Source organism: Oryx dammah, unplaced genomic scaffold (genome assembly GCF_014754425.2).
Source record: "Oryx dammah isolate SB20612 unplaced genomic scaffold, SCBI_Odam_1.1 HiC_scaffold_13, whole genome shotgun sequence".
NCBI classification, from domain to species: domain Eukaryota; kingdom Metazoa; phylum Chordata; class Mammalia; order Artiodactyla; family Bovidae; genus Oryx; species Oryx dammah.
The window spans coordinates 21,284,411-21,297,122 of record NW_024070197.1 but is presented as its reverse complement, the minus strand read 5'-3'; the positions used below and the strand labels follow the sequence as shown (position 1 = coordinate 21,297,122).

The 12,712-nt window shown below is 61.9% G+C and overlaps 1 protein-coding gene across 2 annotated transcripts; it reads left to right on the top strand.

Annotated features, from left to right (window-relative positions):
* On the top strand, positions 1 to 11,770 carry LRP3 (LDL receptor related protein 3). Of its 2 annotated transcripts, none has more exons than XM_040253151.1 (7): positions 1 to 73; positions 1,923 to 1,970; positions 7,269 to 7,407; positions 8,728 to 8,942; positions 9,371 to 10,487; positions 10,728 to 10,860; positions 11,117 to 11,770. In XM_040253151.1, exons 1-7 carry the CDS (start codon positions 1 to 3, stop codon positions 11,702 to 11,704), a joined length of 2,313 nt encoding a protein of 770 aa, XP_040109085.1. In that variant the 3' UTR covers positions 11,705 to 11,770. The 2 variants fall into 2 exon arrangements, with proteins under 2 accessions (XP_040109085.1, XP_040109084.1); XM_040253150.1 differs by having other exon boundaries at positions 7,233 to 7,407.
* The last annotated feature ends 942 nt before the right edge of the window (positions 11,771 to 12,712 follow it).

The following is a 12,712-nucleotide window of genomic DNA, read 5'->3' as shown; positions in this document are numbered from 1 at the left end:
ATGGAGAAGCGGGCAGCCGCGGGGCCGGAGGGGGCGCCGGGCGCCCGGGCGCAGCTCGCTGTCGTCTGCCTGGGTGAGTGGGCCGCGCGGCCGCAGTGGGATCGGTCCCCTGCCTCGAGGTTCCGCGCCGCGCCCTGGTCGGACTCGGGGCGCCCCTCTCTCCTGGTTGCTCCTGGGGCTCCCGGGGCGGGCACTGCGAGAGCTCCCGCCGGAGACCGAGGAGACTGCGGCTCCCTGGCATCCCGGCCTGCTGGGGTCTTAGGCCTCTCTAGCAGGGTTCAGAATAGCGTCCGGGAGCCCGGGTGAGCGGAGCGCGGGGCGGCCGGCTATGCGGACGCCTGGGATTGGCGGGCAGTGACTTTTGCCTGACTTCCCCGCGCTTAGCCTGACGGCGATGAGGGATCCGGCCCTCCGGAGCTGCGGACAAAGGCGAAACCAGCGGGGCTGGGACCGGTGGTCCCCTGAACGAGGAACTATTTCCTGCCTGGAGTGGGTTGGGGGTGGGAGCCAGCCGGGGCCGAGACCAGGATGCGCGGCAGGAGGCAGTTGCTAGAATGACTGACTCCTGTCTTCCCTTTGTGTCTTCTCGGACCCAGCAGGGCAGGCCTCAGCAGCCCAGGGTGATGTGTCTGGGGAGGGCCGAGGGGACACATCCAGCCCTGCCAGAGCTTTTCTGTCCACCTTTCCAGGGCCTTGTGTGCGGGAGAGGGGAAGCAAGGGGTTAAATCCTGTAGCCACATGGCTCCTTTATTTACCATGATGGAGGAGGGAGGCCATTATCTAAGCCCGGGGTCATTAGGGGACACCCTATGGTGTCGTCAGTGAAGGCTCTGTAATCCCAGAAGGTTTGTTGAAGCCACTGAAATGACAAAGTAAAAAAAGAAGCCTGTTCATTTTAGGGTGCACTCTCCTCTGCCCCCAAGAATCTAGGAGCTGGGGGAAGGCCCCTGCCTTAGCTGCGTGAGCAGATCTCAGTAAGCTTCATGGCCCCCAGAGTGCCCACTCCCCAATCTGTCAGTGTGGTCCCGTGCTGCTGAGTGCCTGGCTTCCCCTTGGGGTGCAAGGAAAGGCGCAGACCCTTTGGCCTCCCTCAAGGCCCTCCCCGTCCAGCAGAGCCTGGGTGTCCTGCCAGGGGGCAGCTGGCTCTCTTCTTCACCAGACGTGGGGTCACCCCTGTAGAGATGTTCTCTGCTTCCCTTGGCATCGTTGATGTTGGGGAAGGGGGCACCCTGAACCTCAGGAAGTTGAGTGTGCCTACATCTTCTGCTCCCATAATCGCTGCAGGAAAGCATTCGGTGAAAGCAAAGGACAAATCCCATGGTGGGTACTTGAAGGGGTAGGTGGCAGGCAAATTCTTTGCCTCTCTTAGCAAGGCCAGGATGGTGCAGTGAGGAGGACCTTGAACCCTGGTAGCTGTGAGTGCCTGTAGAATGGGGGTGATCAGAACTGCTTCCCTCCCTCCCTGGCTGGCTGGCAAGGCCCCTCAGAGGGAGGAAGCCCTACAGTATGGTTGGAGTCCCCTTCACAAGCAGGGCCCGTGCCTGGGTTGAGCAAGGTCTTTCCCTGAAGGATGGTCAAGGCCCGTGGTTCCCAAGTCTGAGAAGATACAAGCAAACCCCCTCCAATGTGAGTTAGAATTCCCAAGCGTGGGGAATGGGAGGAGTGGCCTGATGCAGCCAGGCTTGCACCCTGCTCTCTCCCACTATGGGTGTTTGGGTGAGTCCTGAGATCCCCTGGGGTTCTCGTTCTGCCCACCCCAGCAGGACTGTAACAGTGCTCTAGGCCTTACCCTTCGAGATAAAGAGAATCAGCCTGGAGTTTGGGCTGTGTTGTTTTGCACCCCAAGTGTTTAAGCCCCGAGAGCCACCCCCTCCTCCCCTCCCCTCCCCCACGCCACTGAACCCGCTTTGTGTCTCCCACAGTGAACATTGTTCTCACTGGGCGGTTCAGCAGTGCCGTTCCTGCCTTAGGTGAGTGACATGCTTCTCCCCTTCCTCCCCTCCTCCCTGCTCTCCTGGTTTACTGACCTCTGAGTACCAACCTTCAGGATCCTGGCTCCACCCCTGAGGTCAGCTGGCCTTTTCCCACCTCAATTCCTGGGCATCTTTGCATCACAAAGAAGTTTTTTGGCATTGGGCAAGCTTATAACCTCTCTGAGCCTCAGTTTCCTCTTCTGTAAAATGGGTGCCTTTAACCATGAAGCCTGGTTAAATGGGCCAGTGAGGTAAGGTGTTCAGCACAGCTTTTGCACGTGGTAGCCTCATACCACTAGTAAACTGCCATGGCCTGCACACTTGGCAGACTGTGCTTTCTGTAGGCAGTGGGGGTCCCAGAGAACCATAGGGCACCATAAGATGCCTGCCTGCTTTAAAATTCCACCTGGGATTTAGTTTATGAAGGTATGACTGAGTGACAACACAGAGAGGCCAAAGCCATTGATGGAGGAATTTGTTACTTGTGTCTTGTGAGGAGGGGACATGCCATGCCGCTTAGGGTCACTTGGGCAACACCAGGTCTAGTCAAGGCAGACAGAAGTGAGGGGAAGGCTTTGGCCAGAGCCTTGATCGAAGTTTCGGGGAAAAGGGCAAGACAGGGCAGAGTAAACATCTTAGGGCTGGCTAGTTTGGCTAATCCCCAAGAGCTCTGGGCTAGGGGGGTGGTCTCTCTGTGCCTGGTACCTGACTCTGGGATGAAAATTGGCTTGGGGTGTGAATTAGGTAAGAAGTCTGTAGGGGTTCCGTCTCGCATCAGCCTGTCTGCCAGGGAAAGACCAGTTTCAGGGACACCGGTTTGCAGGAGAGACGTAAACACTTTGGCTGATAGTTTGGCCCTGTGATAAGCAGGTGCCAAATAGACACACGGGATCTAAGAAAACATAGTTGAACTCCGTGGCTGCCTCCTGCCTGTTAGAGTGGGTCTGTCCATCCGCTGGCCGTCTTCATGCTTGGGCCTAGTGCCGAGTACAGCAAAGGCCGTCAGGAGCGGGAGCCTTCAGGGCTGAGGCCATCAGGGGCATTTGCCCTTTGCTGAGGGGGCTGCCAGGGGTTGGCGAATGCATAGGCCCAGGCCCTGGGTCCCTTGGTGCCAGGGGAGACATCTGAGAAGGGCCTCGGGAGCTGGAGTCTCAGGGCTGCAGGCTTGTTTGCTGTGTCCTGAGCTGCGTCGTGGGGCAAGAGGTACTTGGGATTTTTATTAATAGTTCTGCTCAGGGTCTGGCTGGCAGCAGAGGCCCACTGAGGCAGCCCAGGGAGGTGGAGGGGTGGGGTGGGGTGGGCTGTCTCCTGGTCGCTGTCCCTGCGATGGGGAGGCTCAGGATTCACAGAAGCTGCTCTCCCAGGCTTGTCTCTTAGATGCATACTCTCAGCCTCCTTTCCCATTCTCCCTTCAACCAGCTCCTTCCTGCTCCTGCAGCCTGGCCTCCACTGCTGACCATGCTGGCTCAGGGCCCAGCTTTGCTCAGCACTGAGCCAGCCTCAGTCCTGCCTGACATCACAGCCCCCACAGCTAACCACCCAGTCTCCCCACCCCAATTTCCAGGACCAGACAGACTGGCCTCACCTGAGTCAGGTGCCCGTGGCTATGGTAGAGAGTGGGCGCAGGGGGAAGGGCACAAGGGGGTGGCAGGTCTTACACATGTGAGTCCCAGGCCAGTCCTCCTGCTGGTGTGTGGGTGGGCATGTGGCTCCAAACATGTCTGTCCCGGCTTCGAAAAGAGATGCTCGGGGGACAAAGTCCATCTGTAGAGCCAGGAGAGAAATCCATCCAGGTTCAGCCTGCTGTTTGCCTGCCAGCGGGGTTCAAGCTGTCTGTGCCTGCCTTCCCCACCCCGCCCCCGGTGTCCTGAAGCTGCATACACAGCCTGTGTGGCCGCAGGGGTGTGACAGCCTGAGGCTGTCCTAGAGCCTGTCTCTCGCCCTCTAGCATTGCTGAGAGAAGTGGAGACCAGCTTCTGGCTGCCAGTGTCTCCTCCCACCTGAAGCTCCGTGCCTCTGCACTTATAGGTTTTCCGTGCGACTCCTGCTGTGAGGAGCCCGGGTCATCACTGTCTCGCCTGCCGCTTCCCCACCCTCACTGGGCTCAGTCCCTCCGCAGGGCCCAGCTGGGCCACCGGGGGACCTCACAGGCTTTTGCCTCTCAGCCCCCATCCTGCCCCAGCTTGTCAGGCACTAACTGGCTTGGATAACTCACCCTATGCAGCCCAGACTTTGGCCACTGTGACCCAGGGGCTGAGCCTGAGCAGGGTCTTCAGCGTGTTCTCCATTTATCTGGCAGCTCCGCCCAGGCGCTCTGCTGGGACTCCCGGCTCCTAGTCATCAAGCACACTGGCAGGTTGTCCAGAGTGCCGGCAGCCCCTGGAAACCAGATTTGCAAGCTGTGTGTCTTCAGGCTTGCTCATGCCCTCTCGGGGGTATTTGACATTTCTTCGGACCAAGAAAGAAGGACGCTGGTCTGAAAGCGCTCAGTCACCCCTTGCTCCCTTGAGCAGGCAACATTGACCTGAGCAAAACTGTCTAAGTGAACACAAGTCACTTCCAGTTAAGCTCAGACAGACTTCTCTGACGGCCCCTAAAGACCCCCAGGAGCCTCCATCCTGCGTCAGTATCTCCCAGCTCCCTTCACTGCCCACCTCTCATCACACATGCCATCTCTGCCCTCACCTCCCACAGGCGTCACCCCTACTCACCCCACATGCACGTCTGCCTCCAGACTGCTGCTCCCCAACATCTTCCAGCCACCCTGAGACGAGCAGCACCCTCTGACTCCATTTCACTGATGGGCAAGCTGGGGCCTAGGGTGCGACCAGCAGCGTGGACTCCAGGACTGGACTGGATTCACGAAGCTCTTTCTCCTGCCTGCGCCTGGATGCTGGGGTGGCAGTGGGATGGGAGTGAGATTGCCATCACAGAGAAGCCTGAGGCTGGTCGTCTGAGCTGGTGATGCCCTCCAGGCCCATGGCCAGGCAGTGTCCAGTTTGGGGTCCTATAGGGACCCCAGCATCCCTCCCCCTCCACGGTCACTCTGCATGAGCCAGGCCGATGGCTGCAGTAACCATGGTCTCTCTGCCCACCCTCCTTGCAGAAGAATTAACAGTGACTCAGGGACATTGCTGCCCCCAATGGGGAAATGTCTGGGGCATCCGAGGGGCACTTGGGGTGAGGCATGTCTGGGGGAACATGTTTCCAGGGGATTGTTGAAGCAGTGTCTGGATTTCTGCTCCTGACTAGGCTGGTGGTCTGGAGAGATAGGCTTACCCATGTCATGAAAGAGGGCCAGACATGGGTCCCTGCAGGCCTGGCTTTCTCTGGCCAGTATGGGGGAGAAACCCAGCCTCCACGAGGGCTCCATCCCGTGGAGAAAGCCTCTAGGCCACAGTGGGTATTGCTTTGCCCCAGGCCTGTCCTGGAGGCTGAGGGGACGGGGGTGACTCCCACACTGGCTGATGGAGCATCTGACTCCGGGTGTAATGTTTGCTTTAGAGACTCAATGTTGGGGGAGGATGTGCTCCCAACCCTGCCTAGGGACCACCCCCCCACCCAGCATCCTGGAGGCGGAGGTGCCCTGACCTCACGCCTGCCAGGGTGTCCCCAGGTCAGTGTCTCTGGGAAGCCCACAAAGCCTCACCCATCCAAGGAAACAGTTGCCCAGGCCCCTGATCACCACTCTGGTTGTTTAGTCCTTACCCTCCTGGGTTGCGAGAATGCTGAGGCTCAGGGAGGATGACCTCCCAGGCCCTGGTGAGTGCCAAGTGGGGAGCCCTGGCTGGTACCTCACCAACCTGGGGCTGTCAAGGCTGTGACGGCGACCTGATGTGGTCAGCCCTGCTTTAGGGTCGGTGTGGGTGTTTCTCTTCCAGCCCTTGATGCTCCTGTAAGCCACTGCTGGGGGTTAACCCCCTGTGGGTCACAGCCTTGGATCACCCGGACCTCCATGGGTGGAGCATGGGAGGCTGCTGGAGGGCTTTCACTCTTCTTTCTGCAGCTGAGTCTTTTGGGGTTCCAAAGAGTCTTGTTGAGAGCCAGCAGAGACCCTGCTTGCAGGGCAACAGTCAGGGGTCAGGGAGAGTGAAGAGGTAGGTAGTGTCACTGGGCTCAGGAAAAGCACTATGATTTGTCTCCCTGCAGCCTCAGGTTTCCCTCTGTAAATTGGGCCTGCCTGTGCCACAGGCTGTTGTGAAGATCAGATGAAGAAGTATGGTAAGGGGCCATGAGGGGCAGGGGCAACCAAGTGCAGGACCTTGCTTGGTCCTGCAAAGGCCAGGGCACACCAGGGCAAGGTTTGCCACCTCTCAGCTAGGTGAGCTTGGCGGGGTGCAGAAGGCGTGTGTAACTAATGAAGTGGGTATGATGAGGCCTGTGGGGCTGGGCATAGAGGCACTCGTCACCCGTGCTGGCCAGAGTGATCCCTTGTGCTCACTGACACAGTGGACGGTCGACACTTTATCAATGAGAGGCCCAGCCCACTAGAGGATGAGGGTGGGCCCTGACTCTGCCACTTACCCTCTGTGCCCATGGGCGATTCACTGACCCTCTCTGAACCTTGGTTTCCTCATCTGGTTTTGACATCCCCTCCTGGTGGCCTCCCACTCACACTCAGGATAAAATCTAAATGCCACACAAGATGCCATCAGACCCAGCCTGTGTTTCCAGCCACCTCAGGGTATCAGCCCCTCCCTTCATGCCTGTTCTATAAACCTCACTTTGCCCAGGGAATCTGCATTGTCTGTCTGCTCCCCTAGTCTGTGAGCCCCACAGAGCCAGACTTTTACCTGTCTTATGGGCATGCCTGGTACTGTGCTTGCCACATAGTAGGTCCTCCAAAAGCATGTGTTGTGTGAGGCCTGTATTAGGCCCTGGGGTGGTGGGGTGGCAGGGAGGGAACCATAGTGGGTCTGCTTATGCTGGGCCACCAGGCCTAGGGCTGCAGGATTCTCCACTGAGCTGAGACCCGAGGCCGAGAGGCCTTACCTCTGAGGTGCCAAGGAGAGTTGGTAGGCTGGCTCCCAGCCCCGAGAAGAGCTGGGCTCTGGGGCACAGGGTGGACTGTCCCGAGTCCATGGGGTTCCTCTTCTCCCCACTCCATACATACCACTTCCCTAAAGTCTCACGGCGCGCCCATGCCCTTGGCCATGACCACCTTAGCTGGCCTTGAGCCTACCTGGGGAAGGCCTGTGCTCAGGTCACGGGGTGGGGGGCTCAGGGTCACCCTCCCTCACTGCCCCCTCCCACCCAAAGGTGAAGCCAGCGCCTCTCAGCCTCCTCTCCTGACAGCCGCCTGCAGCGGGCAGCTGGAGCAGCACACTGCACGCCGCGGCGTCATCTACAGCCCAGCCTGGCCCCTCAACTACCCACCGGGCACCAACTGCAGCTGGTACATACAGGGCGACCGCGGGGACATGATCACCATCAGGTACGTGTGCGAGGGTGTCAGAGCGGCTCGATGTGGGCCTGCATGTGCTGCATGTGTGATGGTGTGCATGTGAGTGCCTGTGACAAGCACAGTGACCAGATGTGTGTGTACATGTGTGTGAACACATATGTGCTTATGTATGTGTGTGAGCCCAACCTGAGCAGGTATGAAGGACACGTGTATGTGCGTTTGTGAGCACATGTGTGTGTAGGCTCGGAGGGCATGTGTGTGAGATGTGTAGGTGTGCAAATACATGCGTGAGTCTATGTGTGCACAGGTATGAGTCGAATGCATGTGAATATGTGGGTGTGGGTCACTGGGGCTGGCTACCCAGACCTGGGCCTCTCCCATGGGCTTGTGAGGCTGTCTGTCTCCTCAGGCCTGCCAGGGAGGGGAGCCCTGGGACTGGAGGGCATGGCCCAGTTGTCTGTGAGGTGGCAGAGGTGTCCTGTCTGTCCTGCAGGGGTGGCTTGAGGCCAGGCTGGCACTAAGCCCAGAGCGGGTTTTCCCCCGGGCCCTTGGGGCCATCTCAGCAGGAGAGGGAAGCAGGGAGGAGCCAGGTGCTGAAGCTGCGGGGATATAAGCTGCGGGGATGTGCAGAGGGAAGCGGGGTGAGGCGATCAGATGGTGGAACCGAGGCTGGAGTTTGGCTGGGGTGTCACTCCCGTAAATGCAAAGCCTGGAAGACCCAGTCACTCCAAGTCTCCAAGGCCAGGGGTTTGATGGGAACACATCAGGGTCTGTGCCTGTTTTCCTGTGGTCACTGGGAATCTCTTCAAAGACGCCTGCCTTCTTGGCCACTTCTAGAGTACTTGTTGGCCCTGCTCATCCACAGCCTGGGCCAGTGCTTCTCCCCAGGGGATGAGCTGTCCCCCAGCCCAGGCCTGCCCTGTGCACACAGGCCCCCTCAGTGCCCTAGCCTGGGATTCGTGCTGGGTCTGTTGAAGCAAAGCCAGCGTAGGGGGATCTGGACCCTTGGACTTTGTCCTTCAGGGTAGAGTGTAAGTGGGGGGAATTGCCTACCATGGGACTCCTGCCTCCACCCCCATGTGGCCTTGGGTTGGAGCACCATGTGTGTTCTGATGGAGGGTGGAGAGGCACAGGAGAAAGCCTTCACAGAGCTGCATGGGGGCTGACATGTTCCTAGTTGTCCACATTGTCCTGATTCTTCATGGAGCCACTCGGACCCCTGGGGGACTGCTGAGTGGCTGGGAGTGGAGGAGAGAAGGGATGCTGGGCTGGCCGTCCTTGTGAGCTTAAGCATGACCTGCTGCTCTCTGGCCACCCACTCACATCTGCAGTCCTCCCCACCCCCTGCAGCTTCCGCAATTTTGACGTGGAGGAGTCCCACCAGTGCTCCCTGGACTGGCTCATGCTGGGCCCCGCGGCCCCGCCCCGCCAGGAGGCCTTCCGGCTCTGTGGCTCTGCCATCCCGCCTGCCTTCATCTCTGCCCGGGACCACGTCTGGATCTTCTTCCACTCCGACACCTCCAGCTCTGGCCAGGCCCAGGGCTTCCGTCTCTCCTACATCCGAGGTAACACCAATGGCAGGGTGCACAGATGGGCTCCCTGGAGATGGGGGTGTCGCCCTCCATCTGCTCCCTACCCTCAGGGTCTCCCCCAGTAGCCCAAAAGTTGGAGCCCAGTGTTGGGACAGGAACTGGTCATCTTGCTGCCTCGGGGTGCCTTGGAACCCCTCGAGATCACTGACCTCACTTTATAGACCCCAGCTCAAGTCAGGACCTGAGACTCCCTGGCATTTGAGGCGTCTCTGCCTCTCAGGTGGCCAGGGAGAGAGGGAATCCAGGGCCCTTCTCCTTGGGTCCTGCCTCTCCCTGGACCCTGCAGAGGCCTTGCTGGGATTGGGGGGGGGGGACCTCCCGCGGGCTGCTGGCCCCAGGCCCCACGAGGAGGGTGGTTCTGCGCACCCCTGACTGTCTCCACCATACACCTCACCCTGCAGGGAAGCTGGGCCAGGCATCCTGCCAGGCTGACGAGTTCCGCTGTGACAACGGCAAGTGCCTGCCGGGCCCTTGGCAGTGCAACACGGTGGACGAGTGTGGCGACGGCTCGGATGAGGGCAACTGCTCCGCGCCCGCCTCGGAGCCGCCAGGCAGCCTGTGTCCCGGGGGCACCTTCCCCTGCAGCGGGGCGCGCTCCACGCGCTGTCTGCCCGCCGAGCGGCGCTGCGACGGCACTCAGGACTGCGGCGATGGCTCTGATGAGGCTGGCTGCCCCGACCTGGCCTGCGGCCGGCGGCTGGGCAGCTTCTACGGCTCCTTCGCTTCCCCAGACCTGTTCGGCGCGGCCCGCGGGCCCTCGGACCTTCACTGCACGTGGCTGGTGGACACGCAGGACCCGCGGCGCGTGCTGCTGCAGCTGGAGCTGCGGCTGGGCTATGACGACTACGTGCAGGTGTATGAGGGCCTGGGCGAGCGCGGGGACCGCCTGCTGCAGACGCTCTCCTACCGCAGCAACCACCGGCCGGTGAGCCTGGAGGCCGCCCAGGGCCGCCTCACCGTGGCCTACCACGCCCGCGCCCGCAGCGCCGGCCACGGCTTCAATGCCACCTACCAAGTGAAGGGCTACTGCCTCCCGTGGGAGCAGCCGTGCGGGAGCAGCCGCGACGGCGATGCGGAGGACCCAGGCGAGCAAGGCTGCTTCTCGGAGCCACAGCGCTGCGACGGCTGGTGGCACTGCGCCAGCGGCCGGGATGAGCAGGGATGCCCCGCCTGCCCCCCGGACCAGTACCCCTGCGAGGGGGGCAGCGGCCTGTGCTACACGACCGCCGACCGCTGCAACAACCAGAAGAGCTGCCCCGACGGTGCGGACGAGAAGAACTGCTTCTCCTGCCAGCCAGGCACCTTCCACTGCGGCACCAACCTGTGCATCTTCGAGACGTGGCGCTGTGACGGTCAGGAGGACTGCCAGGACGGCAGCGACGAGCACGGCTGCCTGGCGGCCGTGCCCCGAAAGGTCATCACCGCCGCGCTCATCGGCAGCCTGGTCTGCGGGCTGCTGCTCGTCATCGCCCTGGGCTGCGCCTTCAAGCTCTACTCCCTGCGCACGCAGGAGTACAGGTGGGCGCTGGGGCCGGAGCCTCGCTTCCTCCCCGTTCCTGCAGAGAGGGCCTGGGCTCACGCTTCCTGCCGCTCTGGGCCACCCACCCGGGGCTTCTCCTGTCTGGGCCCCTCGGGATGCCCGGATGGAGGGAGGCGGGCCCACATCCTGCCGCGGGCGGGCCGCGTGGGAAGCGGGAAGTGCGACCCCCACCCCCGCCTGGCCGCCCTGCCATGCTGCCCTTCTGCCGTTGCCCTCAGGGCCTTTGAGACCCAGATGACACGCCTGGAGGCTGAGTTTGTGCGGCGGGAGGCACCCCCGTCCTACGGGCAGCTCATCGCACAGGGCCTCATTCCCCCCGTCGAGGACTTTCCCGTCTACAGTGCATCCCAGGTGAGCCAGAGAGCTTGAGACCGGGCTCCCCGCCCCGCCCCCGCGACCTGCCCAGCCAGACCTCAGAGAACGCGGGGTACAGGGAGGCCCAGGGGCCGGGTGCGACAGCGTGCAGCCGGGCTGGTCCTGGGGTTGAGGGAGGTGGGAGATGAGGCCTCGGCAGGGTGACAGGCCAGGGGAGGGGACAAGGGGTCCCCTCGGCGGGGGGTGGGGTCGTGCTGACCTCTGCTCCCTCCGCCGCCGCCCCACCCTCCAGGCCTCGGTGCTACAGAACCTGCGCACGGCCATGCGGCGACAGATGCGCAGACACGCCTCCCGCCGCGGGCCCTCGCGCCGCCGCCTCGGCCGCCTCTGGAACCGGCTGTTTCACCGGCCGCGGGCGCCGCGCGGGCAGATCCCGCTGCTGACAGCCGCGCGCACCTCCCGGACGGTGCTGGGTGACGGTTTCCTCCAGCCGGCACCGGGGGCTGCCCGAGACCCCCCGGCACCCCTAACGGACACAAGCAGCCCGGGGGCAGCAGGGGAGGGGCCCCCTGGCGCCCCCAGCCACGCCTCGGAGGTGGGACCTTCCGTGCCACCCACCTCGGGCCTGCGGGACCCCCTGGAGTCCAGGCCGGCTGACAAGGACAGAAAGGCTGGCAGGGACCCTCTGGTGGCCAGCCCAGCCCCTGTGGACGTGCCTCAGGAGTCCTGCTCCGGCCAGGACCCTCACCCCCTGGCCCTCACTGCCGGTAGCACCCTCGGCCCCCACCCATCAGAGCCACGGGGTGTCTGCAGGAGCCCCCCGCCACCCCACTCCCCAACGTTGGAGGCCAGTGACGACGAGGCCCTGCTGGTCTGCTGACCCGCCGGACATGCTGATGACCGCCACAGCCCCGCTTTGTAACCAGGGAATACACAGTCATTTCTGCCCTGTCTCCGTGTCCTTCTTTGTTATGGAGAGGCCCACCTGGGAGCCCCGCCAGCTTCCTGTGTCAGCACCCTGGCCCCCCGGTGGGCACGGTGGGCAGATGGACGTGCTGGAGGTTGAACGCGGGAAGAGGGTGGAGTGGTGAGCCCCTCTCCAGGGCTCCAGTGTACACGAGACACCTGGGGGGTCCCCATCTGCCTATCCCGACTCCATTCTGGGAATCCTTTTCCAGAGAAGAAGGAGGGCCAGGGCTTCCCGGAATGTTTCCTGTGGCTTCTCCCTCCATTCATCCTGTGGGGTGCCAGAGCTGTCCCTGGACTGGACGTGGCCATGGGTACATCAGACCTAGTCTACGGTGAGTGCTCTGGTGGCACAGGCCCGGGAGAAGCTGGGCCAGGAGGCTTCTGCCCCCAACCTCATGCCTGTGGGGTCAGTGTGGGCCCGGTCAGCTTGATGCCAGGCTGAGAAAATAGGTACGGGGTAGAGAAAGCTCACGGGATCTCTTACAGGCCCAGAGGTCCCAAGAAGATGGTGCCTGATGCTTTCTCAGAGGGCAGAGGCTGAGGCACCAACTGACAGCAGCCAAACCCATGCCATCCCGTCTCAAAGCCCCAGTTTCCCCACCTGTAAACCAAGCCAGGCCACTGAGTCCTGACACTCACTCTGTGGGGACTTAGGGGAAGAAACGCAGTTCTGGCGGGAACCCCAGGCTCTCCTGGGTGGCTGAGCCTCCAGCAGGGTCTGGGGGAGAGGGGCACACCCAGTCAATTCTCAGTCCTCCACATCTGTAGGGCAGGGTTGGCCCTGGACCCCAAGGTGCCAACCCCAGAGAAGGAGTGTATGGCTCAAGCATCAGAACCCCCCAAAAGTCAAGAGCCTCCTCCTGAGCCAACCAGGCCACCTGCTCCAGCCAGCTCCACACATGCCCCCCAGCCCAGGGGA